This window comes from Silurus aristotelis (assembly GCF_946808225.1).
Source record: "Silurus aristotelis genome assembly, chromosome: 5".
Lineage (NCBI taxonomy): Eukaryota > Metazoa > Chordata > Actinopteri > Siluriformes > Siluridae > Silurus > Silurus aristotelis.
This window is the reverse complement of record NC_139578.1, coordinates 9,647,027-9,674,683: the sequence shown is the minus strand read 5'-3', so window position 1 is coordinate 9,674,683 and position 27,657 is coordinate 9,647,027. Positions and strand designations below refer to the sequence as shown.

The 27,657-nt window shown below is 38.5% G+C and overlaps 3 protein-coding genes across 56 annotated transcripts in view; 2 read left to right on the top strand and 1 right to left on the bottom strand.

Moving 5' to 3' along the window:
* Window positions 1–1,572: 1,572 nt before the first annotated feature.
* On the top strand, window positions 1,573–4,860 carry LOC310725674 (uncharacterized protein). 2 transcript variants are annotated; one of them, XM_083540681.1, is made up of 2 exons: window positions 1,573–3,943; window positions 4,024–4,514. In XM_083540681.1, the coding sequence occupies exons 1-2, from the start codon at window positions 1,784–1,786 to the stop codon at window positions 4,027–4,029; spliced, it is 2,166 nt and encodes a 721-aa protein (XP_083396807.1). In that variant the 5' UTR covers window positions 1,573–1,783; the 3' UTR covers window positions 4,030–4,514. The 2 variants fall into 2 exon arrangements, with proteins under 2 accessions (XP_083396807.1, XP_083396806.1); XM_083540680.1 differs by having other exon boundaries at window positions 1,644–3,943; window positions 4,054–4,860.
* Window positions 4,861–6,725: 1,865 nt separating this feature from the next.
* On the top strand, window positions 6,726–19,310 carry kif9 (kinesin family member 9). 4 transcript variants are annotated; one of them, XM_083541982.1, is made up of 21 exons: window positions 6,726–6,808; window positions 7,629–7,726; window positions 7,857–8,022; window positions 9,724–9,830; window positions 10,106–10,336; window positions 11,188–11,271; window positions 11,415–11,507; window positions 11,632–11,779; window positions 12,716–12,780; window positions 12,888–12,965; window positions 13,113–13,181; window positions 13,293–13,397; window positions 14,112–14,167; window positions 14,337–14,427; window positions 15,131–15,231; window positions 15,353–15,472; window positions 16,052–16,260; window positions 17,302–17,481; window positions 17,941–18,056; window positions 18,782–18,874; window positions 19,006–19,310. In XM_083541982.1, the coding sequence occupies exons 2-21, from the start codon at window positions 7,634–7,636 to the stop codon at window positions 19,057–19,059; spliced, it is 2,259 nt and encodes a 752-aa protein (XP_083398108.1). In that variant the 5' UTR covers window positions 6,726–6,808; window positions 7,629–7,633; the 3' UTR covers window positions 19,060–19,310. The 4 variants fall into 4 exon arrangements, with proteins under 4 accessions (XP_083398108.1, XP_083398107.1, XP_083398110.1 ...); XM_083541981.1 differs by having other exon boundaries at window positions 18,782–19,310; XM_083541984.1 differs by lacking the exon at window positions 19,006–19,310 and having other exon boundaries at window positions 18,746–18,903.
* Window positions 19,311–20,091: 781 nt separating this feature from the next.
* scrib (scribble planar cell polarity protein) overlaps window positions 20,092–27,657 on the bottom strand; it is a 77,749-nt gene continuing 70,183 nt past the window's right edge. For 30 of the 50 annotated variants that reach the window (XM_083541910.1, XM_083541957.1, XM_083541911.1 and 27 more), the window contains 5 exons: window positions 26,233–26,372; window positions 26,112–26,149; window positions 25,673–25,747; window positions 24,037–24,088; window positions 20,092–22,354 (listed from right to left, as the gene is read on the bottom strand). In XM_083541910.1, the coding sequence (XP_083398036.1) occupies window positions 22,221–22,354; window positions 24,037–24,088; window positions 25,673–25,747; window positions 26,112–26,149; window positions 26,233–26,372 (439 nt within the window). In that variant the 3' untranslated portion in view covers window positions 20,092–22,220. Of the gene's footprint in view, window positions 22,355–23,900; window positions 23,935–24,036; window positions 24,089–25,672; window positions 25,748–26,111; window positions 26,150–26,232; window positions 26,373–27,657 lie in introns of all 50 variants that reach the window. The other 20 variants (XM_083541929.1, XM_083541927.1, XM_083541931.1 and 17 more) reach the window with 3 other exon arrangements.

The following is a 27,657-nucleotide window of genomic DNA, read 5'->3' as shown; positions in this document are numbered from 1 at the left end:
CATCAGGGATAAACACACATTATTCACCTTAACTCTTAAATTCTGTAAAGCTGCTTTGAGACGATGTCCATTGTGAATATTGAGCGCTATAAAAATAAACTTGACTTGACATAAGATTTTGGAGTTTGAACGGGAAAATAATTATTTCAGTTTCCAGTAAAACAATTGTAGACAGTTGGAAGTTGCTCGGTATAAAAGCATCTGCCAATTGCCGTAAATGTAAAAAATTTTTCCAACCATTTATCACATGATATAAGTCTCAAATGATCCTGATAAACATTACAGTACTATGCCATGAACTATAACATTATAAAACCATAATAATTTTGTCCAAACAGCATTTTGTTAAAGCACTTTTTGTTATTCAGTTTTTTTATGCAGTTGAGCACATTATTGAATAACAAATATTAATTGTTCAAAATGTTACTTTCTGTATGAAGATTTACTTTGACCAAACACATTTATAAATATACAGATGTTCATTTTTACTTTCATTGAAAAAGCCTCCCTTGGCATGAATAACAGCTTTACACATCAAATATTTAGCTGAAATATTTTGCCATGTGAAACACAAAAGGTGTTCACTAGTTGGATATTTCTTTCTGACCTTGTGATCCATTTGATCCCAGAGCAGTTGAATAGGATTTAGGTGCAGTGACTGGGCAGGCCATTCCATTATAGATAACAATCCAACGGACTGCTCTCTAAATATCGCTTACAGAACTTGGACATATACTTTGTCATTGTCTTGTTGTATTGTAGTCAGTTAGCTGCAGTGCAGATGGAATTGCATGGCAGTGAAATATAGAAAATTGTAGCCATGTTGCTTCAGTAAGCTACGATTAATCTACATGTATATAAAGAGTGAGCATTTTCTCCAAATATAAAGAGAAACAAGTGAAGTGGAATGTTCTGTTATTGCCTATGTGACAGTATGATGAAAATTAATAAAACAAAAAAAATTATATATATATATATATATATATATATATATATATATATATATATATATATATATATATATATATATATATATATATATATGGTTAATCTAAATTATCTAAATTAATAATAATAATTAATAAAAATATTGACAAAAGTTAATAAATAGATAAATACAATAATAAATGAATTAATATTAAATATAAATAAATACATTTTTACATGAATAAATAAACTATTAATTTATATATAAAAAATATAAATAAATTGATTACAATGAATAAAAAAATTTCTATTTAATATATATATATATATATATTCAATATTTTCAGACTTTTCATTCAATATATTTGGAATATATTCTCTCAAGCATAATTTCCTAAACGGCATGCCATAATATTTATTATTATTATTATTATTATTATTATTATTATTATTATTATTATTCATTTAATTAATCATTTATTTATTTATTTATTTATTTATTATACTCTAATGCGAAGTAAAGGTGTTTGTATCAAAGGTCAGTCACAAGACTCTCTGAGCCCACCTGGTGGCTGAAACTCGAAACTGCAGCCATTTTGTTGCTCACGGAAATAGCGCTATGTAATAACGGTGCAGATCTTCCTATCAGGTTCAGTCTCATCATGATCTTGATTTCCACAACAGGACATCCTCACCACGACAGGAAAGTGCGCGAGATCGTCACGGTGCGTAACCGACAGGCGGCTGTGACGTCACAATGGAACATATGCCTGCCTATTTAAAGCGCGGACCCGAAGTCAGAACTTCATTCACACACGGTGTTAATTGAGCGGCGGAGCGTTTACAGTGCAAGGAAATGGCAGATTTGCAAAATGTCAGTAACGAGCTACAGAACCTGTTGGAGAAAGACCGGGAATTGGTTAAAGTGCAAGAAAAAAATGAGGAGATGGACAGGAAGATAAGACAACTCGAGCAGGACAGAGAAGAAATACGAGAGCTCATTAAAATGGAAGCAGAGGAGGATCAAAAGTTCTACGAAGAAACGCAGAAATCTATGAATGAACTTAGGCTCAGAAGGGAGGAGCAAGACAGAGCTCACCTTGCCTGCCTCGAGGAGTTTATGAGGCAGGCAATGGGTCTGGAAAGAAACGAGGCGACGATGAACGAGGAGACAGATTCAGCACAGAAACACGCTGAAACAGAGCTACCAGAGACGGAGGAATCCTGGAAAGAGCTATACAGCTCGCTGGTGCAGAAGCTACAAGAGAAAGATGACAAGGTGGAGAGAATGAAAGAAGAGAATGAAGAGATATTTAAGAGGATTCAGGAGCTTGAGATGGAAGAAGAAGAGAGACAAGAAGGTCTCAGGGAAATTGAGCTGAATAATGCTCTAGAACAAATTCAGAGAGATATGATAACTATGAAGCAGGAGCAAGAGGAGAATGATAGTGCTCACCTGGCATTCGTTCAGCAAGTAATGCCACAGCTTGAGTCCATGCAACAAGACATGGCGCATATAAACGAGGAGAAGGAGCAATACAAACTAATGGTGCAAGAAGTGAAAAATCTGAATGCTGAACTTCTAGAACAAAATGCTGTTCTCCAGGCTTCCTTGAAACATTTTGAGGAACAAGAAGTGGAAGCAGAAAGGTTAAGACACATCTTGCAAAAGGACAGAGAGGACTTGGATAAAGAGAAATGTGAGTTGGAGAAAGAGAAAGAGAGTTGCATGAAAATGAGAGATAACATGGAGAAAGAGAATGAGCGCCTAGAGAAGGACAAAAGCAGATTGGAGAAAGACAAAGATAGACTGGAGAAGGAAAAGGAAAGCTTGGACACGGACAAAGGCAACTTGAAAAACGAGAGAGAGATCTTGGAAATGAGGATAGAAGGCATGAAGAATGAGCAGGAGTGCTTTATGAAAGAGAGAGAGATCTTGAAGAAAGAACAAGAGGATTTAAAAGAAAAGAAAGCGAGCTTGAAGAATGAGATAGAGAGTTTGGAAAAAGAGAACGAGGAATTGAAGAAAGTGAAAGGGTGCCTAAACGAAGAGAGACAGCATTTGGAAAAGGAGAAGAAGAGCTTGGAGAAAGGGAGAGAGGGCTTAAAAGAAGAAAAGGAGAAGTTGGACAGAGAGAATCATTACTTGCAGGAAGAGTATCTGGTCCTGGGGGATGAGTGGGAAAAAGTAAAAAAAGAATGGGAGAACTTAAACAACGATAGAGCCAACTTGAAGAAAACGAGAGAAACCTTGGACAGAGATGAAGAGAAATGGAAGGGAGAAAAGGAGAGCTTTAAGAAGGAGGTAGACAGTTTTGAGCAAGGGAAAGAGAAATATAAGAAGAAGAGAGAAACCTGGGAGAAAGAGAATGCAAAATGGGAGAATAAACGAGAGCTCTGGGAAAAAGAGAAAGATGACCTGGAGAAAGAGAGAGAGAGCTTAGAGAAAGACAAAAAGTACTGGATGAAAGAGAACGCATACTTAAAGACATATAAGGCAAGCTTAAAGAACGGGATGGAGAGTTTCAGGAAATGTAGAGCAGGCTTAATGAAAAAGAAAGACGGATTGATGAAAGAGAAAGCGATTCTGAAGCAAGAGAAAGAGACATTCGAGAAAGAGAAAGAGAGATTCGAGAAAAAGAAAGAGAGATTCGAGGAAGAGAAAGAGAAGTGGGAAGAAGATAAAGAGCATATGAAGAAAATGAACAAATGGTTGAAAACATATAGAGTAGGGTTGGTCACAGAGCAGGAGATATTAGAAAAGGAGAAACAGAGCTCAAAGAAAGAGCAGGAAACCTTGCAGGGCCCAGAGGAAGACAGCTTAGAGACTGAGAGTCTGCAGGCACTGACTTTCAAAAGCAAGAGTATGAATAGTGTAGATTTTGACAGCAGCAGTATGGAGGGTTACATCTTTAACAGCAGGAGCTTGGAAAGGTTCAACTTTGAAGGAGAATGCTCAGAAAACATTAACTGTCCTGGAGAGAGAACAGAAGAACGAGACTGTCACAGAGAAAGTGTAAACTGTTTTGGAGAAAGCGTTGAAAGTGTACATTTTGATGGAGAGGATTCCGAAAAACAGAACTGTACTGGAGGAAGCGCTGAAAGACCGAACTGTCCAAGAGAAAGCTTGGAAAGTGTAAACGGTTCTGGAAAAAGCTTTAAGAACGAGTGCGAGAACTGGGAGAAAAAGAGAGATATGGAAGAGACCCAGTCTGGAGAGGTGACAGATCAACTCGAACTGCAGGAAAAAAACATTGAATCCCAGCTTTCTGCTGACAGCACTAAGGAACAAACAGAGACAGAGTGCTTAAGGGAAAACGAAGGGACCAGAAAGGAAAAGATCAAGCAAAAAAAAAGGAAGAAGAAAAGCCTTTGGAAAAACCTCAAACAAAGGTTTCGATTTAAAAAGTAAGCAACAGCATCAAAGGTCAAAAGGACATTTATTCTATGACGTGAATTATTTATGAAGTGAATATATTATTATTATTATTACGGAGAATCAATAAAATTTCAATGACAATCAAAACTCTGTGTAATTGTTTTGTTTATTAAATAAGAGCTATACACATACTACTATTATTACTACTGCTAATAATAATCATATCAACAACAATAACAAAGAAGGAGAATAGATGTAGGTGGTTTGAAATCATACGTGTGTTGAATTGTGCGTGTTAATTAATAAAGGGTAACATTAAGTTAAGAGTCATACAACACTGCTTTTCATATTAATGACATCATCAATGACCACTCATATAAATGACTGGAACAATATAACGATAGTGTAACTGTCAGCATATGATAAAATATACCTTAATTTTTAAATGTACATTCCAGAAAGAAATTACACCCTCCTACCTTTCTATGCCTTTGTCTATAACTTAGGTACGTTATTTCCTCCGAAATATTTCAGTATGTATTCTTTTCCCCCCCAAAACAGCAAACCAACATTAAGAAAGAAAGACATGTCAGAAAAGGTAAAGCACACCTTGTAATTCAATGTGCAGCAAATCCTCCAGCAACAATGACTTGAAGTAAACATTTTCTCCAGTTAGTGTTTCTGTTCCTTGACATTCAATGCACAGCTTTTTTTTTTTTTTTATCCAACCAATGACGCATTTCATATCATAACATCATATTCACATTTCATTCCGTATCAACAAGGCAGAACAAATGTACAAATATTACTGGATTAGCACCTCAGGAAACATGATCAGCCATAGTCAATGTCTTCTTCTTTTGGCTTCTCCCATTAGAGGGCGCCACAGCGGCTCATACGTCTCCATACCCCCCTGTCCTCTACATCTGCCTCTTTCACACCAACTACCTGCATGTCTTCCTTCACCACATCCATAAACCTCCTCCTTGGCTTTCCACTTTTCCTCCTTCCTGGTGGCTCCATCCTCAGCATTCTCCTACTGATATACCCCATGTCCCTCCTCTACACATGTCCAAACCATCTCAATCTCGCCTCTCTCACCTTGTCTCCAAAACGTACTACAAGCCCTGTCCCTCTAATAAACTCATTTCTAATCCTGTCCATCCTCTTTTACTCAATGCCACTGTCTCTAAAACATACAACAGAGCACTGGAATGACGATATGTTTGTCTGTTGTTAGACTCTAGTGTGAGAAAATAGGAATTTCAGGAATTTCATAATGTATGATTGAATATTAAAAGTGTTTCATTACACCACAAATGGTTATTATCCACAATGCTGCCTCTAGAACATGCTCTTATGAAAAATTAAGTATTGATCACGAGGAAATAAGGTTTGTTATGTCAAGATTACAGTATGGAGTATGATGTTTTGATAGTAAACAACTCGGCAGACTGCACAAGCGCCGTGTGAGTGAATTTATCCATCCAGTTATGCACAAAGAGAAATTGGTTTTAATGGAAAATTGGTAAAGGGAAATTGGTATTCATGGGAAAAATGGAGGAGCCGTGAAACCATTAACTGTTAATACAATTCTCTTTCTTCTTAACTCGACGAGGAAGAAAGGGAAATGAGGAAATATTTTGAGGCGGTTAGAGGAATCGTTATGAACTTTCACAACTGGAAATCACGCAGTTTTTTTTTCTTTTCTTCTCTCATTAGGACTGAAGCATCTAAACGAAAAACACCCTGTAGAGCAGATATGAAGATAATAATGTCAGTTTTAATATTACTGTGGTTGTTACCAGTATCCGTCGGTAGAGGGTGCTAGAACGTGTAAGAGAAAAGAGATATGTTGCAAGTAAAAGTAAACGTACAGGTGTGTGAACTGGTGAACTGGTGAACGCACAGGTGTGTGTGTGTGTGTGTGTGTGTGTGTGTGTGTGTTTTTTAATACAGGCAGAGATTAACAAAGTATTAAATGTGGAATATTACACTGAGTATGAGTATAAATATTTGAACTTGATATTTTGTTTTGAATAGTAGGATTGAAAAAAAAACATTTTATACATATTTTTTATCAGCCTATATCTATTTCCGTGACATGGTATCTGGTGGATATACTTAATGAAATCATTTATCAATTTATTATTATAAGAAGTAATGTCTATTGCAGTTTATTTAATGTTAATAATGATGACTATCAAACTACACTATAAAAATCACTCACATACAAATATTCCATAAACGTATCGGTATAGATATCGACGAAAGTACTTCGTATCGGATCGAAAAGAAAATAATTGGTATCGCCCATCCATTCCAGCAATACAGAGCTCTATGAGGAAAAGACTTCCGGGTTGGTACGTTCCCGTCTCTGTCTCCGCCCACTTTCTCGGTGTCTTGGCAACAGTGTCAACTAAGCGCTCGAGCTGATGGGAGTGAGAACCGCCAGAGTGGGTCGTTTTCGCTGAACTTAATGTACAGGTAGAAATAGGAAAGGTGAGTTGGTTTGATTTCGAGATCCTTCGTGTTCAATATTAAAATAAAATCTAATATATATATATTTTTAAAAAGTCTTAATTAATCCTTCAGTGCGTTATAGATCACGTAGATGCTTTCTGACCTGCTGAACCGAAACGCTTATCATTAGTAAATAATATCGTTATATAATAAAATGTGAATGTACAATAATACTATATTAAATGTGTTATATCTAATAAATATAATATGCACAGGGCCCTAAGAATGTCTGCTTTATTTCTGTTTTTGTTGTAACCAACATTGTTGACTCAGGAAATATCTTTAAATATCTAGAATATATTAAACTAATTTTAACTTGTTTTACAGGCCATTTAAATTTCTAGACTAAGCAATAATGAAAAAACTAACTGATTGTTTGATTGAGTGGTGAAATCTTCTAGTCTTTAATGGTTTTTGAGAGACACATGCATGTTCCTGTTATGTATATGTAACAAAACTAGGACATTAACCCCCCCCCCCCCCCCCCCCCCACACACACACACACATTTAACCTGTCTGTACATCATTATGTTCTCCAAATATGTACAGAAACCTGTGACAGTATGATCAAAATGAATACTGTTAATTAACCTAGTTTGTTGCGTATTAACAAAAGGAACATGCACGCGTCTCTCGAAAACAATAAATCATCAATAACTTAACATCAATAAAAAGACTAAGTGTTTACCAATGTTGACCAGCATTGTGTACTACTCTGTGTAAAAACACAGCGAGTCTGTTACAGTAGATATACCTGCCCATGCACTGCTTTATTCACGTTCAACCTTTTTTATCGCAGCAGTTATGAGTGTTCATAATGAGGTTATGGTGTACGTCCGCACTAGACCCACAACACGATTTGCCCAAGAGCTCATTGAATGCTTGCCTGATAAACAGGTACGCGAGCACAAGCTTGGAAGTAGACGTCAATCATTTTATTCAGCATACCTTGTTTTTAGAATATTCCCACTGCTTTCCACACCCATAAGATAATGATACCCATTTACAAGCTTTGTATCTCTGTTAGACGGTGAATATACGACAGAAAAAGATCTCCAGGAAAGGGGTGCTGAACAATCAGGTGAGCTCTTGGTCTTTTCGGCTCAACGGGGTGCTGCACAACGTATCACAGGAAGACATGTATGAACAGGTTGCCGACAGTGTGGTGCTTGGAGCTCTGGAGGGTTACAATGGTCAGTAATATTAAGAAAGAGTAAGATGACAAGCAATATATATATATATATATACACACTATATTGACAAAAGTACTGGGACACCTGACTTTTTCCAGCCATATTTGGTTCTTCCCCAAACTATTACCACAATGTTAGAATTGTATAGGATGACTTTGGATGGGGTAGAATCATTTTCTTTCCCACAAACTTGTTTCAGTATGACAGTGTGGTTGGAGTGAAAGATCTTCTGTGGCCTGTGAAAGAGCTCTGAAATCAAAAATATTGAACACCTAAGGGATGAATTGGCTGCACCCCAGGCCTCCTCATCCTACCTACATCAGTACCTGACTTTACTAAAGCACTTTTGGCTGAATGAAAGATTTCCACACGCACACTCCAAAATGTAGTGGAACCAGAAAGGTGGTAATTATAGTGAGGGAAATAATTATTTACCCACTTACTAAGAAATGGTCCTCTCTCTCTGGGAAAGTACTCCTAATATCAACTCTATATATCAACTATATAAAAGTCACCTGTCACAGAATCGACCTCTTCCATTCAAACCTCTCCACCACCATAGGAAAGGCCAAAGAGCTGTCAAAGGACGTTAGGGACAAGACTGTAGACCTTCACAAATCCGCAAGCCTACAAGACCATCAGATTGTGGCCATTGCCATATGTTTTAAGTCACTGTCATGCTGGAAGACCCGTCCAAGACCCATCTTCAGTGTTCTGGCCGAGGCCAGGAGCTTCTCATCCAAGATTCTACAGTGCATGGCCTCATTCATGTGGTTAACTCTTCCTGTACCCTTAGCAGAGAAACAACTCCAAAGCAGAATGTTTCCTCCTCCATGTTTGGCAGTGGTGATGGTGTTCTTGGGGTCATGTTCAGCATTTCTTTGCTTCCAAACACACACGTCGAGTTGATGCCAAAGAGTTTAGTTTTGATCTCGAGATCATTAACAAACTCCTCCTGTGTAATTCCGGGCCGATCTATCACCTTTCTCAGAATCATCTTTCCACCATGAGGTGAGATTTTGAATGGAGCTCCAGAGCGATTAATTTATCTTGTATTTTTTTCCATTTTCCAATTATCATGCCAACAGTGGTCTCTTTTTCACCAAGCTTCTTGGTGATGGTCTTGTAGCCCATTACAGCCTTGTGCAAGTCCACAATCTTGTCCCTGACGTCCTTTGACAGCTCTTTGTTCTTTCTTATGGTGGTGGAGAGGTTTGAATGGAAGAGGTTGATTCTGTGACAAGTGTCTTTTATACACATAACGAGTTGATATTAGGAGTTCTTTCCTAACGGGACAGGATTAATTTGGGTGTGAGAGAGTCAGAATTCTTGCTGGTTGGTAGGGGATCAAATATTCACTCGATCAAATACAAATTCATTTATAACCTTTCCATAATGTTTATATATATATAAAATATATTGTCTGTCTGTGTAAAATAAAACTACAATAAAAATTCTAGACTGTTAATTTCTTTCTAAGGGGATCAAATAATTATTTCCCCACTGTATATCAGCAATTGGGGTCTAAATGTGGAATAGAATGTTTAAAAACCATGTAAGAGTCCTATCGTCAGGTGTCCACATACTTTTGTCCATATAGTGTTCATGCATGCATCTCATTATCTGATATAATGTCATTATATAATTATATAATTATATAATGTATAACTGATATTATAACTCAGTTTACATTTGGATTAGGCACAATCATGTGCTTTGGACAGACTGGGGCTGGAAAAACGTTCACAATGACCGGTGCCACTGAGAATTACAAACAACGAGGGATCATCCCTCGGGCCATACAGAAGGTATTATATTCAATTCAATTCATTTTTGTTTGTATAGTGCTTTTAACAATGCACATTGTCTCAAAGCAGCTTTACACAGAAAATGTGGTGATTAAAAGTGAATATGTTCTTTATAAGTAAGTTTGTCCTTACACCTAGAGTTCACAGTTTGAGTTTTTTCATTACAACATGCTGCACAACTACACATGGGAGAAATAGGGGAAAAAATCAGAACTGATAACTCACTGCAGTATTTTATTTTCTGTGACTGGATTTATTTATTTTTCTCCGCTCAGGTGTTCTGTGAAATCGGTAATCGCATAGAGCACACTTTCTCTGTGCACCTGTCCTTTCTGGAGATTTATAATGAGACTTTGATGGACCTACTAGCCGTGGTAAAAGGGGGACAGGCGAAACAATGTGAAACCTTGACAGTGGTGGAAGAGCCAGAGGGCGGGGTTTCAGTAAAAGGCCTGTCCTTACATTCAGTACACAAAGAAGAGGAGGCACTAAACTTGCTATTTGAGGTAAACAATGACGTGTTAATCTTACTTCTTTACTAAAACTGTCAGTCACTATTATACTGACTAAATAAACCTAGTCAGATCCCGCATGTGTGGTGACGCTTCGCTGAGGAGTACCAAGAAAATTGTGTCTTGTCTACAGTCAAGCATGGTGGTGGTAGCATCATGGTCTGGGGCTGCATGAGTGCGGCTGGTACTGGGGAGCTTCGGTTCATTGAGGGAAATGTGGATTCCAACATGTACTGTGAACATCCCAGCAACAACATGTGCAGCTCTGGTGAATTCCTTGCCCAGGAGGATTAAGGCAGTGCTGGATAACAGTCGTGTTTACACAAAATACTGACACTTTGGACACAATATTTACATGTTCACTCAGGGTGTACTCACTTTTGTTGCCAGCTATTTTGACAATAATGGTTGTATGTTGGACAGTAAATCTGCACTGCACATTGATACAGATACAAGCTGCACATTGACTACACTAAAGTATATCCATGTTTCATTTTTTTAGTACCTTGAGAAGATCTACAAAAATGATGAAATGTGAGGGGTGTACCCACTTTTGTGGGATACTGTATGCTTTCTACATGCGATTTAAACTAATGCAGAATAATTGCAGGAACAAAATGAATGCTTTTTAATGAGTCTCTGTGTTTAAACTGGCTTAAAATTGTGTTTGAAGAGAAAAGTGTGCACTGATATTTTCATGAAAATTGTTTTTAAATGTGGCGTATGAGCGGAATTTGTAAAAAGAAATTGTGCCAAATAGTGACATTTAAACTTGCTGGAATTCCTTGAATAGAGAAGTATACATATTTAAAACAATATACACACCATCATCACTGTTTTTACAGGGAGAGATGAATAAAATAATAGGAGAACATGCCCTTAACAAGAACTCGTCCCGGTCGCATTGTATCTTTACGCTGTACATTGAGGTGAGAAAGCTATGCAGACATCTTTTCTCCACACTGCACACATTAGGGAAAACTTCGGTATTGATTGTACAGTATACAAGTTCTCTAAAACTGTATTTGTGACTCAGTATTGAGCTCTGTGTATGTCTCTGGTTGTGGCCCAGGCTCGCTCTCGCACACTGTCCAATCCAACGTTTGTCACGTCCAAACTCAATCTGGTGGACCTTGCAGGTTCCGAGAGGCTGAGCAAAACTGGGGTGAGTTCGTGTATTTCTTTTCCACTGTTACAAATGATTACGCTATCCAACGTTATATAAATTAGGCAGTTTTGTGCCATTTGTTTCAGGTCTGATTAATCACTCGATTTCTTTTTTCTTCTAGTCTGAGGGTCAGGTACAGAAAGAGGCCCTGTACATTAACAAATCTCTGTCCTTCCTGGAGCAGGCCATCTTGGCCTTGGCTGACCGGCGAAGAGAGCACGTGCCCTTCAGACAAAGCAAGCTGACTCATGCTCTTAAAGATTCCCTCGGTCAGTTTGGTACCAAACAGCAAAATACACATACATTATATGGCCAAATGTGTGGGCACCTGATTGTGATTTGTACTGGTTATGAACATCCCATTACAGATGTATTCACTTTTGCTTATATTATAAACCTACATTCTTCTGGGAAGACTTTTTATCCCTTTTTTTTTTTTTTTGGGGAGTGTGGCTATCGGGATCTTTAACCACAAGAGCATTAGTAAAGTCAGCCTCTGATATCAAGTGAGGAGTGAGTGCTGTTAGCGGTGTGTGCTTTGTGTATGCAGGCCATTTAATTTTGAGCAATCTGGGTATAGTGAAGGGAAATTATCATGCTACAAAGACATTCTAGATAATAGTGCATTTCTAATATTGGTGGAAAGAGTAATGAAATATTCCACTCAAGAAAAAGTACTGTTACTTCGATGAAATTTTACTTAAGTACCAGTAAAGTTACCGTTCTAGTGTAGTTCAAAAAGTACAAGGGGATAAAAAACTAGTTGTCTTAAATTGAAGGAACAACTTTACAATTAAAAATGCAATTACAAAAATTATGTTACATACTAATGTGTTATGTATTTTCGCAGCAAATTTTTTTTTCTGGTGTTATATCATTTATGATAATGAGAGAAATCGCGAAATGCAGTAACGAATTAAATGTAATTTGTTTCTTTGCACTTCTGTATTTGAACAACAATATGGAGAATAACCATAGCATTGTGATGGTTAGGTGTCCACAAACATTTGACCATACAGAGTATAGCTTTTTAAAGTGCAGATTTGTGTTAACTGCAATCATGAGATGCATCATCTATTCAGATGGATTTTACTTGGATCTGAAGTTGTTCTTACTTCTAATGAAACTTGTAGATTGAAATGTAGGGTTGGCAAGCTGTGCATTCATTATACTACCGAGCTCATACTTGACTTGTCTTCGTGTAGGTGGAAATTGTAACACAGTGCTAGTGGCCAACATTTTTGCCGAGGAGACCCAGATTAATGAGACGGTGAGCAGGTTTCTCTTTGCAAAGTCTAGTTGACTGAACAGAGCAGCGACATATCGGTCATTTGTCAAACCTACATCATATCTCTGTTCCCTCTTGGTCTTCTGCAGCTCTCCACACTCCGCTTTGCAGCCAGGATGAAGTGTGTATGCACCGAGCCGACCATCAACAAGCGCATCGACCCTGTTGTAAGATTCAGGATTTGTTAAAAGAGACCAGCGACAGTCTGATAAGACAGTATTGCCAATTTTACATCATTTCTGGGGACACCGGAGTAAGAGAAGCTCTGTACAGCAATACGTTAACACCTAATTATTTGAATTTTCTTTGTTCAGCTCCAGGCCCAAAGCCTGCAAAAAGAAATTGAACTCCTGAAGCAGGAGCTTTCCTTTCAAAACACATTGGTGAGTATTCAGTTAGTCGTGCATAACATCATATAATACATGAAATACAAGATTTTTATTATAAAAACTGATTTTTTTGTTTGATACATTGTTGTTTTTTCCCCCATAAAGGCCAATCGGACTGCTATAACTTATGAAGACGTTTCAGAGGCACAGAAAGCGGTGATAAAGAGTGAGGTTCAGAGATACCTGGCCGGCACACTGGATGAGATCCCGGTAAGTATCAAGGAAATAGTTTAAAGCATGGGTCACCAACATTAACACTAGGGCTTTGTCTAAAAAATAGCTCACCATAGCACCACTTACTAGTGAGCTGCATCAAATTTTATTTCTTGCTATTCTTTTTTAAATCACACTTGCATTGGTGTGAATTTGCAAATGACAATATTAAAATATAGATGACTAGATATAGATAATTATCATTATTTATCAATAATAACATATAATTAAAGGTAAATTAAGCAAATTTGTTATTTCAAACTGGTAGCCAGCTCAGTTTCAAAAAAGTTGGTGACCCCCTGGTTTAAAGGAACCAATTGGCACCCAATATATGTTTTTTTATGATTGTGGTGAATCTACAAATGTAATATGCAAACTTCTGGCTTAAATCATTAAACACGTTCCTCAAAACACAATGTGTCGTGTAATCGCAAACCGGTTCGGTAGCTTATTGCATCATTGGATTTTGGATCCAAAGGTTGTGAGTTCAAATCTCAGCCGCACCAAACTGCCACTCCTGGGCTCTTAACCCATTACTGCTCTGGTATATGAATAAGATAAATGTAAGTTGCTCTGGATAAGGGTGTCTTCCAAATGCCTTAAATGGGAAAAATGGGAAAAAATAATATAAAATGGTAGGAAAAATCATAAATAAGTACAAACAATATAAATAGCACGGTTTTGTTGATGTGATTTTCGGAACCCTTTTAGATCGCGAGCATTCGGAAAATCCAGGCAGTGTTTGCGCAGTTCAAAAAAGCTTTTCAGTAAGTAGGCAACTTTTCTACCATCTGTAACATCATAAAGTCCAGAAAGTGAATAAACTGATGCATAGTGATGGCATGATCTAAATGATTTTTTAATCTGGTTGTTGAACAGGAACCGTCAGTGATATAAAAAAACTGCTGTGTGTGTGTGTGTGTGTGTTTGAAACAGAGAGCAGGAACAACAGTTTGAAGAGCTGAAGAGTCAGAAGTGCATTGTGGGGGAGAATACTCAGAGCTTATTGTCCACTTTCGATGCTAAAGTAGGTTTTATGGTCCTTACTGGCTGTTGAAAGTAGTTCTGAAAGTCTAACCAGTAAATACTGCTTATTCAGTGCCTGTCAAATGTTTGGAAACCTCTAGTCTTTTATCAAGACACACACATGTAAGAAACACATGAACTGGACAGGTGAATTCTCAGTGAAAGAAATACTGAACCAAACATGGCAACCATTCCATACTTCAACGGCATGCAACTCCATCTGAACCGCGGCTAATTGGAACCAACTTCACCATACAACAACACAATGATCCAAAGCGTAGGTCAAAGTTCTGTAAGCCTTATTTATAGAGCAAACATTCACAATGAATATGATCAAAAAATATCGAAATTTAGCAAGTTTTACAAGAGACATGGCAAATGATTTCAGCTGAATGGATGGAGAAACTCCAAGAGTATCAAAGTACATTTTCATAATGTGAAGTTACCCAGTTTGTTGCATAGAAACAATAGGAACATGCATACGTCTCTCAATTATGATAAAACGCGTTTCCAAGACATTCGACAGGCCTGGCAGCTACTATAATAAATGTTCCAGAAAATGGGAGGCTACTGTAGTGTAGAAATGTATTTTACTCACATCAATTTGCATAGTGGAAAAGCACTATTGAAGAATCTCCTGTTAGTTTGATTATTAAAATATTACTGTGTCATCCGAATGCACGCTCTTGGCTTTTAATGTACAGGAGGTGGAGGGTGAGAACATGCTCAGAGTGCATGCGTCATCACAGAGACAGCCTGTGTCACCGGGAAGAAGTAAAGTCAAGAAGGCTAATGAGAGCAGCAGGTGATTATCATTCCAATCACATTTTTATTTCTAATAACGATTCTTTCCAAAAGTCTCAAAGCACCACTAGAACTCCTGAAATTATACAATAACATGGTTTTATGACTTCATCCCTTAACAGAAAACATGGTCACAATAGCACAGGCCCAGAGGAAAATCTCAGCATGGTTCAGAGCCAGACGGAGGTCTTCATTCCTCCTAATGTGGAAAGTGCCAAAGATGATGCTCAGAAGAGATGCGAGTATGAATGCTTTCTGTGATCATTTATTTCAACAGCAGGGTCGGAGTAATACTAGAGTCTATCCCAGGAATCGGGGTACAAGTCTAATGTTGAATGAATGAACTTTGTTGTCTGAACGGTCACGTGCATTGACAGCAAGCATGTGATCATCGGGGTCTGTGCTTGTTACCCGAGTTGAATGGCATTTTCATGAAACACAATTTATTATGGTGGATTAATACAGTCTACTTCAGTGAGGAGGCAACAAAATATTTCAAGCGCATTTTCCTACGTGTTATTAGTATACTTAAAAGCATGTACAGATGTTCCCCGAGCTAGGATTTTATGATGATGATGATAGCGATAAAGCAAATTTGTCAAATTTTCGGGTGGCATGCAAACATAGCAGCGTACGGTAATGTAAATTGCTCTGTATTGCCAAATTGTGTACCGTAACTTGTATAATTATTCAAAAATGATAGTATATTACCATATCACCATTCTTTAAGACTTCTGGGTAGACTAGGCCATGTCAGGGACTACCTGTATTGATATTGCATCTATTATCATTTCATTTGTCCTCTGTGGTCCTCTTGCCAGCTCTCCACCATCGAAGCAGGAAGCGTTCGAGCTCTACAAGTCAGAGAAAGGCAGTGAGATCAACAGCATCCTGAAGGAAAACAAGTCTGTGCTGAAAGAACGTCTAGAACAACAGAAGAAACTCACAGCGATCATCAACTTCTTTAAACGGGACATTGACCGCATGAGCACTGAACTCCAGCTGTGTAAAAAACAGAGGCAGGGTCAGGGTTGGTATCATATCTAACACTCGTGTGAATTTATCTGCATTTAGTCAATATATCAATTGTACCAGTGGAGTACAAATTAAATTGACAAATCTCATTTAGTTTGTACCTAAGAGTAAATTGCTAGAATGAGTGCATGACTAAGGGAGACTTTGACAATATTAGGCAGGTGGATTTCATGCATCTTCATAACTGAGGCATATGCGATATGCATCTCAATGCACAGCCTACGATATGATACATTACAGATACCCATGCAGCAGAAAACAACGCAATGTGATACTATTCACCCCTGTTAGGATTTAATGTGATCCGATTTCGAGTTGATTCAACACAATGCGATTCGATAAAAAAAATTAACATATGCTATACGATTCAATATAGTACAGATAGTTCACTTTTATTTCTTCGGTTCAGACAGACCGCCAATCATAAATTTACTTGAGTGCCTTCTGATTCTACCGCATGGCCCTTTCACAGACGAGTCCTTTGTAGTGCAAAAGAAAAAAAAGATGAAATAAAACACAAACTTTCTTTCGGCTTCTCCCATTAGGGGTCGCCACAGCGGACCATCCGCATGTTTGATTTGGCACATGTTTTTAAACTGGATGCCCTTCCTAACGCAACCCTCCCCATTTATCCGGGTTTGGGACCGGCACTAAGGCTTGTGCAACCGTAATGGCTGGGGTTGGTTCCCTGACCGGGGATCGAACCCGGTGAGAGCGCCGCATCCTAACCACTAGACCACCAGGGAACCACATCGCATATACACATACTGTACATTATTACTAATTCACTTGACTCCGCTCATGTGAGAGGTTGTAATTGTTAGTTAGTTTGTGTCTTCAAGCGATTAAACACCAATCCATCTTAGTCAGAGATTAACTGGAGGCTTTTAATCAGCCATCGCTGCCCTCCTAGGCGTCACCTACAGCTGATACAACCATTTTCTTGATTCTGCAGCTTAATCAAGCTTAAAACTGACTCGAGTTGTAAAGTGTACACACCTTTCTTGTTATTATGTCTGGGTCGTCTTGTCTTTAGGCCAGTTAATAAGTCCAGACGGGGAGCCTGTGCTGGACGAGGCCGAGGTAAAACTGCTCCTACATCTGAGAGAAGCAAAGGATCAGTACAGGAAGAACTACGAGGAGCTTCTCAGCACCAAAGCCGAGGTGCAATACTGCAGACATCTTGTGGACCAGTGCCGCGTACGCCTATTCACTGGTAACCTTCTGATACTTTACAGTACTTAAGATTCTCATGTACACTGTATGGACACCAGACATTTCCAGCCATATGTGGTTCTTCCTCAAAGCATTCAATTTTCCATTCACTAGAACTAGGAGACCCGAAACTGTTCCAGCATTACAATGCCCCTGTACACACAGTGAGCTCTGACTTTAACCCTATTGAACAGCTTTAGAATAAATTTTTACCTGATTCTACTAACACCCTTGGGGCTGAGGGAGCAAAAATCTCCATAAGCACACTCCAAAATCTAGTGGAACATCTTCTCAGAAGAGTGGAGGTTTTTTATAAAAGCAAATGGGACTGAATGTGGAATGGGATATTCAAAAAGCACAAACGTTTGTCCATAAATTAAATGTACATCAGAAAAGATATTTCGCATTCAGTATTTCTGTTTCATCATTCATGCACTGATTATCTTTGATGTTTGTACAGAGTTTGAGAGCTGGTACAATGAGTCCTTCCTGCTACCAGATGAAGTTCTGTCCATCCTTAAAGATGGGGGACCTATTAGACCAGGTTTGGTCCCTGTGGACAAAGCTTTGGCTTTGGTAAGTAACGCAGCAAAAGGATTACTTTATGTTTTTACCGCAATACCCATATTCATTTGTATAGCTCAAATAAAAAATAAAAATGAGGCTAATAGGGTTGTGCATTTCCATAACTGAGACCAATGCGATTCTAATTTCGGTGCATAGCTAACGATACTTAAAGATACAATATGAAGCATGGGCCAATGCGATGATACGATTCACCCCATTTCGATGCAGTACGAACTGATTTTGATTTGATCCAAAACGACGCATTACGATGCAGTGGAAAAACACGATGCTATGCAAATCAATATGACACAGATAGTTGACGAGTGCCTTTCCAACTTTTAATGCATGGCCCGTTCACAAACAGGACTTTGTAGTGCAAAAAAAAAAAAGAAAAAATGGGAAAGAAAAAAATGAAATAATAGCAGACGGTTTTTTTTTTTCCCCCCTGTTCTGTCTCCAGGAAGATGCAGCTCTACCTCTGCCATGTTAATCTATATGCTAAGTGACTCTCAGGACACGCCTTGGTCTGTTGTGATTCGAAACAGCAAATGTTACCATTCCTAGTCAATATGTAGCCTAATAGCCTTTCTATAAGCACTCATAGGAGCATGTATTTCATGTATGTTGGAAACTATTTTTATAAAACAATTGTTGTAATAACAATGTGTAAATTAAATGTGGCCTACATGTTTATGCAGCTTGCAAAAACTCAAACATGATGTGGTGGTGTACAGGTGGAAGATGAACAGGAGGAGTCTGAACCTACCAGGATTCTTGCTGACAGTGCCACGTCTTTTTATAATGCTTATAACAGGACAATACAGAGGGTGATATATAAACACACACACACAGAAATCAAGGGAACTGTACTGAAAAATGTGAATAATTAGGCAGATTTACCTAAAAGCCACCAGTGTGCATGTAACTAAACAAATGGAAATGTGTGTGTTCTTCACAGAGAGCACTTCATGGCTCTGTTTCCAGGAGGAGCAGAATGGGAACCCAAGATTAAATTACTTGAAAACAGATGCTCACCTGACCATTACAGCATACTTTCCTTATTCATATATCTGTTCCTTACTTTCTTAAAAACAATCAATTCAGTTTTATTCATAGAGCACTTTTAGGAATGGACTTTATCCCAAAGCAGATATACAGCAATAAAGATGTTATGAGGTTTAGCACTATTAAAGTTTATCCCAATCCAACTGTATGAAAAGATGGAAAGAGAAAGTACACTTTTGATTAAATATATGCTTTGCACTACACGGGAGGAGCTGGGACCACCGTTTCCAAGGTTACTGTTGGTAATACACTAAGACGTCATGGTTTGAAATCATGCATGGCACGGAAGGTTCCCCTGCTTAAACCAGCACATGTCCAGGCATGTCTTAAGTTTGCCAATGACCATTTGGATGATCCAGAGGAGTCATGGGAGAAAGTCATGTGGTCAGATGAGACCAAAATAGAACTTTTGGGTCATAATTCCACTAAACGTGTTTGGAGGAAGAAGAATGATGAGTACCATCCCAAGAACACCATCCCTACTGTGAAGCATGGGGGTGGTAGCATCATGTTTTGGGGGTGTTTTTCTGCACATGGGACAGGGCGACTGCACTGTACTATCTATCTATCTATCTATCTATCTATCTATCTATCTATCTATCTATCTATCTATCTATCTATCTATCTATCTATCTATCTATCTATCTTCCAATGTTACCCACTATTCAGTTAAAAAAAAAAAAACCCTAAACATCCTTATTACAGCACTGTTCAATTCTGATTGGTTGTTCATTTTCTCAAACAGCTGCACTGGAGAACAATGAAAAGCAGAACGGTAGCAGGATTCAGACTGCATCACACGACACTGTTGATTATTTTCTTTAGCTGCACAACCACCCTGTTTTACTCTTTATCCTAGTAAACAAATGTCAAAGTGCAGTGGGTAAAAAAAATACAAATAAAAATGACTCTTGACACAAACAGTATAAAAAGCTGGATGCATGTAAACGTATGTAAAGAGACACTTGGACACATCAGCTTGTTAAATGAAAAGTAAACTTTATTATTCCTGAACCACAAAATAGACTTCTTTGGTTGTACAAATTCACTAGTTACAGTCCTGAATGAGCTCTAACCCCTACATTCAGCCCCTCCACCACCTATGTAACAGGAAAAAAACAAAAACAACCCCCCCCCCACCCCACCCCAATCCCAAAGTAATTGAGAACAAGAGAGAAAACAACTGCCCTGCTGGAAAAATGTAGTGAATCCCATTTGTTATTTGTGTGAAATGTGATTTCTGTCTTTACAAAAATACAATAAATGATCATTTAGCAATTTCCCAAGTGTTGTCCACCAAAACTGAATTTCAGTTAGCAAAAAGAAAGATGAAAGAAAAAAGAAAAAAATCTACGATTAGAAAAGATAAAGACATTGTATGACATGAGAGTGACCACAGTATTGATGGCAGCTGGTTTGAGAATGATTAAAGAAAAGAAAAAGAAAAAAAAAGAACATGTAAATTTCTTTTCTCACCCAGGATTGAAAAACAGCAAAACTAATGCATTACGCCAATACACAGTGCAGTGGACACCAGTCCCGACTGCTTCTGCATCCCGCTGCCGCTGCACACGCTGGCTCAGATTCTCCTCGGAGTTCTGCTTCTCGCAGCATTTTGTACATTATACACACAAGGTTAAGCGATTGGCTTTAGATTTGAATCTAATTGGAAAACAAATCTGAAGTAACCACTCCAGCGACAAAGTATATGAACATGAGTCACACAGACAAGAGAAGAGGAAAACAACAAACAACAAACAAAACAGGGGAACCTAAAAGTTCATCCCTAAACCCCAGTGTTACATAGAGAAAACGAATGGTACCATATTAGAATAAGATGGACACCTGGACCTTCTCTTTAGAATGAGCCTTTCAAGTTCATGGTCTGAAAGTTTGCTGAAGTTTATTACAAATGTCTTTTTTTTCTTCTTTTTTTTAATAGTCAGTCTGTTTATGGGAATGTTCCAGCAAACAGCATGCAACATGGTCCAGGACACAGAAAACTGCAAAGGGAAGGATATTCTGTTTTTTTTGTGGATGCAAATATTTGGACAGACGGTTGTCCTCTGTAGTCTTTTATCTTCTAGTCCTGGTCCAGGAAGACTAGAGAGCCATTTAAGTTCATTTTAAGCTGCACTCACAATGAAACCAGGCACACTGTTTTTTTCTTTTCTTTTTTTTTTTTAGCTTTATGGTGAGACCCTCGAAACACAAAGCCGACAACAAGAACATACATTAATTCGCAACACTGCTCCAAATCCAAAATGTTGGATTAAAAAGCCAATGATTGTTATACTTGATATGGTTATAAAGTTGATACAAAGCAATACAGCACTGATAAATCAATAATCCCAAAACCGGGAAATATCGACTGATTGGTGGAATATTCCCAACGACGAAGCGTCATTTTAAAAAGTGAATAAAAGCCACAGTGGCGACTACGGAAATAAATTAAGTGTAAAATGTTTTAATATTTTTTTTCTCTCTTTTTTCTGTATGGGGCAGTTGAAGGTTGCAGAATGACCGCTTGCTTTTTTTTCTAAAATGATCTGAATGTGAACACATTTATATATAGGAAAAAAAAAAAAAAGAAAAAAAAAAAGAAAGAAAAAAATAAAATTAAATAAAAGTTATTTTTTAAATTTTTTTTACATTAATATCAGAGATTTAAAAATGTAAGTATTAAAAAGCACCCAAATCAACATCATCTAAAAAATAATTTAGCCTGTTTAAAGCAAACTGTAGGGGAAAAAAAAGGAAAAATGAAAAGAATAAAAAGCCTGTGTGGAGTTTGCTGTTTGTATGTACGATGCTCCTCCTTCAACATCTGTGCTAAATGTTAGCTAGAAAGGCAAGACTGGTGTGCGAGAGATGAGAAGCTGTAGTGTTTCTTTAGAGGGAAAAAAATTGTCACTGTGAAGGTTGACAATGGAGAGGGAGAGGGGGAGAGAGAGAGAGAGAGAGAGAGAGAGAGAGAGTGGTTGAAAGTCTTTCACGCATTTCTGTGAGTGTACATTTTTAGTGTCTATAGCTTGTAGCATCACTAGCTAATGTGGACTATTTTATTATCTGTATTACGTGTGTATAAGTCTGTGTGTGTGTGTAAAATTATGTGGGAACGGCTGTCTCTAGACTGCGACGGCCCTGTCGGAGTTTACGCTTGTTGCTGTACAACGCCATCTCCTCCAGTGCAGATGTGGAGGCCACAGTAGTTACAGGCACCTCAGCTTCTACGCAGGAAACTAAAGAGAGACACACAGAAAAATGCTTCAGTATGAATTCAGAAAGACACCTGACTTTTAAAGCAAGATATTAGATCGCTGGTTTAGTTGCATCCGCCTCTTCTCACGCAACATACTAGAAAAAAAAAAAACATCTGAGGAGCAAAAGCAAAGCTACAACCATATATGGTCAGTAAGGAACAGGCAAGATCATCAACCAGGCCTGGTATTAAAGTAAGCAACATCATTTCAGTTCCCAACTTTGGTCCTGGAAAATCCAAATGTCCGGCACATTTTAGCCAGTTAACAGCCTTTCCTTAACTCAAGGTATTACGTGTGTTGAAGGTCAGGATTTAAACCTTGGTATCGCCAAATTGCCAATCTTGAAGCCCTTGAGCAAGGCCCTTAATGCCTCAGTGCTCCAGGGGGCGCTGTATCATTGCTGACCCTGTGCTCTGACCCTGGCTTTCTTTTCTTTTTCATTTAGCAGGAATAACCCTACAACAATGTTCTCCAGGACTAGAGGTTGGAAACCTGTACAGCAGGGTATCAAATTGGAGCTTTTGTAGCAGAAACGCTGCAATAATCCCACAACCGGCATTGTGCAGACACCAACCGTCACGAAGGCCCAATAATCCCCACAAGCATGAGAAGCAACACTTCAAACGGTGCGGATGTTAAATTGAGTCATGCACGTGTTAACACGGAAATAATAGATGCAAGTGGGTTTATTTCTGGACCACGTGTAATAAAATAAAATAAAAAGCGGACACATTTTTGTTAAGTGCTGTATAGAAATTTGATCTTCGACTACATTTTGTTGCTCGTCGGCAACACAATCCGCCACATCAGCTATCTCGTGTCCTTGAAATAAAAGCCGAATTAATGAGGTTTCAGGATCGTGTGAATTTAGAGAGTATTAGGAAACGAAACAGGCTTCGAGACGCAATGCAGACGATGTAAACAAGGCAGCAAAAATTCCCAAACACTTTTTTTCCTGGAATATGTTTTTACATGACTTTAAATCCATTTATTTATGCATTTTATCTATGCGATGCCTTTTCATTAGTAGAAACTCCAAGACTTTTTAAATCAAATCTACACCTCCAACATGGAAAATAAAGGGCAGTAAAGGTTTTGCCTCATGGACAAAAGTTTGTGGACACCTGACCATAACATTCATATGTGCTTTTTTTGAACATCCCATTCCACACTTATTCCCAATTTGTTGTTATAATAAACTAAACTCTTCTGGACACTAGATTGTACTGTGGTTGTGCAGATTTGTGCTCCTTAGGCCACAAGGCTGTTAGTAAACTCAGGTACTGATGTAGAGTGAGGAGGCCTGGGGGGTAGTCAGCGCTCTTTTTTACGTCCCAAAGGTGTTTAGTAGGGGATGAGGTCAAAACTCTAGAACAGGACACTCAAGATCTTCCACTCAAATGCACAAAGCACATATTTAAGGTGCCTAAAATTTTGTGGTAGCAGGGAAAACTACATACGGCTGGAAAAGTCAGGTGTCCCGATACTTCTGTCTATATAATGTACATACATACAAAACTCCTACCAAATTCAGATGATCACTTATCCTAGGAAACTTCCTGTGTCAAGGGGATAACAAGTGTCAGCAAAATATATTACCGAGTCTGAACTCAAACTCCAATAGCAATACATCTACTGATTACTCATATATAAAAGCTTACCTGGGCTCATGGAGGCATCGCTGTTGTATCGAACATCTGCAGCATCTGGAGACTGCAAGACAAGAAGAAGTGTAAGAGAGTAAAGACTGAAGGGCTTCTCAGCCCAAAGTGACTGCCAGCACCACTGTAGGAGACAAAGCCATAAACAGGGAACAGCCAGGGAACGGAAAACAGTGGTTTATAAACCAGCTGAGGTCACCAGGCACAATAGCACTTCCTCATACAAGTAAAGCAATCCGCTGGTTTACACCCCCCCCCCCCCCCTATTGTGACATAAGCGGTTATCCTTGAGGGGGCGTCGATATACAAGGTCACTGATAAAAGCACTGAAAAGAAAGAAGCAACATAAAAAAGCCATACTCGTTTGAAGTAACAGAAGTCACACAACAAACGTCCCCAGCATGCTATACACACAGTCCTTCACCCTCAGCATGGACGTACCTTGAGTCGTTCCTGACTACACAAGTGCTACACACAAAGCTCTAGTCCATATTCCAGGGTCAAGAATATCGAAACCTTGGTATTATGAAAACCCAGGTGAAGACAGAAAGCCGGCTCAATCCGCATATTACATCATGAACACATTTTTCTGAGATCAGGGTGAAGGCATTGCTTAACGATAAACTCAACCGATAAAATACCTCATAAACAGCACACAGTGAGGTCATGACACACTGAAAAGGCCACCAAACAGCATATTAGAGTTAAAAAAAATATGATTACAAAATTATTTATAAATGGTTTAAATAGATGTAAAACAAGAAACACTTTTCAAAGTTACGGTATTACAAGTACAGACATTCCTCAGAGACAGATTTCTCTTCAGAACTCCCTTTTCTCATTTAAGCCGTAATCACGTATGTCTGCACGAGACCTTGAAGTACTTCATAGAAATTTTTTTTTTACGTATGCCAGTTTTTAAGAAGTTCGACACAAAATTTGGTGGTCTTTGGTAACAGTAAAGGGATATTAGAAACGCAACACCACATGACCCCAAACCACATGACCAATATTCATCCAAACATCCACAAAAACACAAAACACCAACACTAAATAAGGCAACATTTCCTTGTTCCCAGCTCCCCATGCCCCGGTTAACCGTCTCGCCTGCATTCCACTCACAGCTTATAGCCCACCAAAGTGATTATGATCAGATTTCCCCTGCAGCACAAAGATAATACTTTGTCCCAAGGAGCAATTGGAGCTATGTTTCAAATTTGGCTGATACTCTGAACCAAAAGAGTGCCAGTTGCTAAGGGTGAGTGGGAAAATCTGAGAGAAATGAGCTCAGGGTTAGATCCTTGCTGCCATCTTGACTTTATCCCATGTTCCGTAGCACAATGAATCCAGTTGTTCAGGTCTGAGACTGTCCAACCAGTTCAATGCCTATTCTTTGGTTTACATCGGAACATTGAAATTCATAAGTTGTTGAAATAATTGTTGGTACCAGCAGTAAATGGTGACTGAACATCAAAGTTGTCTATGCAGAGAAGCTGGACGCCCAGTTACCAGAGATACTGCTATTTCTCAATATGGCCAGGAGGGAGAGAGGTAACAGGGAAAGCCAGGCAGATGAGACTAACTTGAGAGATTAAGGAGTGTCAGGTTCCTGGGATTATTGGCATGCAGGCAATACCTGAATGTCGTATACGGGCTTAGCAGAAGGAATGGCAGCAAATTGTCGGTAGTCAAACTTCTTTTCGGACAGGGACTAAGGATAGCAAATGAACAGGTGTAGATATATAGGGTGGAAGGAGGGGTGGAGGTGGAGAAATAAAGACAAAGCAGAAGTGAGATGGGTAGAGGACAGAGACAAAAGGGGAATAGAGGCAGAGAAAAAAAAAAGGACAAGGAGGCAGTTCATGTCAATACGACTTTGCTTGCTCTGGAAATGAATGGAAGAGTAATGGACATGAGTGTTTTACATTTAGTTGAAAAAAAAAAATAACATACTTAAAGAAGAATACTGTGTGGTTTACTGTAGTGTAACCTTAACAACACACAGCTGTCAAAGCAGTGGTTTTCCTGTTCACGCATACAAAACTCATAAAACAAGAACAAAACGTATCTCATACCAGTCTACCGGGTGATGTCACAACGCGAGGACTGATATCTGTTTGGGGGGGAAAAGAAATCGGGGTCAGCACAATAAATGACACTGCGATGCCAGTATGTGACTGAAGATTGAGCGCTCACCTTCCATAGGAGTGGGCGAAGGCGTGGGTGCAGGAGATGGTGATTCAGCTAACTGGTCCAGAGTGCCTCGCTTTCTCCCATCCTTGGACTTAGCAATTACCATCTGTGCCTTCAGAGCATCCTGCTCTAAAGACTTCATCCTAAAAGAACAGAAAGGTATTAGGCTCAGATTAGAAGATAGATATAGTGTATACACATTGATTAAAGTGTATTAAAAAAAGAAAAACACAGATTACAGGTTTAGGAGTGTCCCTGGTTAGGGTAAACCAAGTTGGTAACATGCATTCAAGATGCATTCAACTTGCTGTTAAAAAGTGAAGGGGGAAAAAAAAACCCTTTCCATTTTTTCCATAATTTCCATTTTATTTATTATCTGATTCTAACTGGTTTTATGTTGGAAAATGACCGGATTTTCTTCGCCACATCTGTCTATGACTCACTCTTGATGCATGTCATGATACCTCGGTCACATGTCCTACCTACATCCGCTACCTTCTTAAAGGGGCTCCGGCCTCTAAGACATAATACATTACCGCTAAATTCAAACCCCCAAGTCAGCAAAATGAACAAACAACAACAACACAGTGGATTCACGTTTATTATTATATTTAGAAAATGCCTTAAAGGCCGGTCCGTGAAAATATTGTCTGACATTAAACCGGTCCGTGATCTAGAGTCTAGGGATCTGGAGTACAGCAGTTCTGATGTATGTGAAGAATACATGCAGGAAAGCTGTGGCCCGCATATATTATGTGTGATATAACATGAAACGGCTATTGTAAAAAAAGAAATATGAAATTCACGTTAGGATGGCGTGACTTATTTTGTATAACGACATGGTCTGGCATTTTTTCACTTGTATCACAGCAACTTGCGTTACGATTCCTCTTTAAATGACTGTATTTACAGATGCTCCCCACTTTAGGGATATTTACTTTATGTACTTTTGCGAATAAGAAACAAACCTGTCCTCAAAGTGAAATTAGTTTGGAGTCGAAAAAATTCTAAACGGAGGAGAGCCGCCGCTAGCATTCGACCGTAACGAGTCTGCATGATGCACTCTGGATACAAAATATTGTATACAGTATTTTGATTTGTTTTCGTATATATTATTGTTTGTTGACAGCATTTATAGCTCTTACATGATTAGGAGATATGCGTAGTTAATAATGAACACAGTAACAACTTACAAACAAATTCCTGGTACGAACCGTAACTCGTTTGGAAGGTGGGGAGTGTGTTTTCTCGTTTATTACTATATGACACACTTTAATAGTAAATAAATGTTATGGAATGTCCAAGAGACGGGTTTTCTTGACATTTTGCACATTATAGCGGTCATAAACAGACATTTCATCACTAGCCTTTCTCTGAATTAATGAGACTAAAGCTTATTCGGGAAGACTTTACAATGTCATAAAACGT

Bases quoted from the DNA above. Each gene is read 5' to 3' on its own strand.
- LOC310725674 (XM_083540680.1), top strand. From the start codon at position 1,784: ATGGCAGATTTGCAAAATGTCAGTAACGAGCTACAGAACCTGTTGGAG. The intron at 3,944-4,053 runs GTAAACTGTTTT...TCCAAGAGAAAG, and splicing joins GAGACTGTCACAGAGAAAGT to CTTGGAAAGTGTAAACGGTT.
- kif9 (XM_083541981.1), top strand. From the start codon at position 7,634: ATGAGTGTTCATAATGAGGTTATGGTGTACGTCCGCACTAGACCCACA. The intron at 11,780-12,715 runs GTCAGTTTGGTA...GTCTTCGTGTAG, and splicing joins TGCTCTTAAAGATTCCCTCG to GTGGAAATTGTAACACAGTG. The intron at 18,057-18,781 runs GTAAGTAACGCA...GGTGGTGTACAG, and splicing joins TGGACAAAGCTTTGGCTTTG to GTGGAAGATGAACAGGAGGA.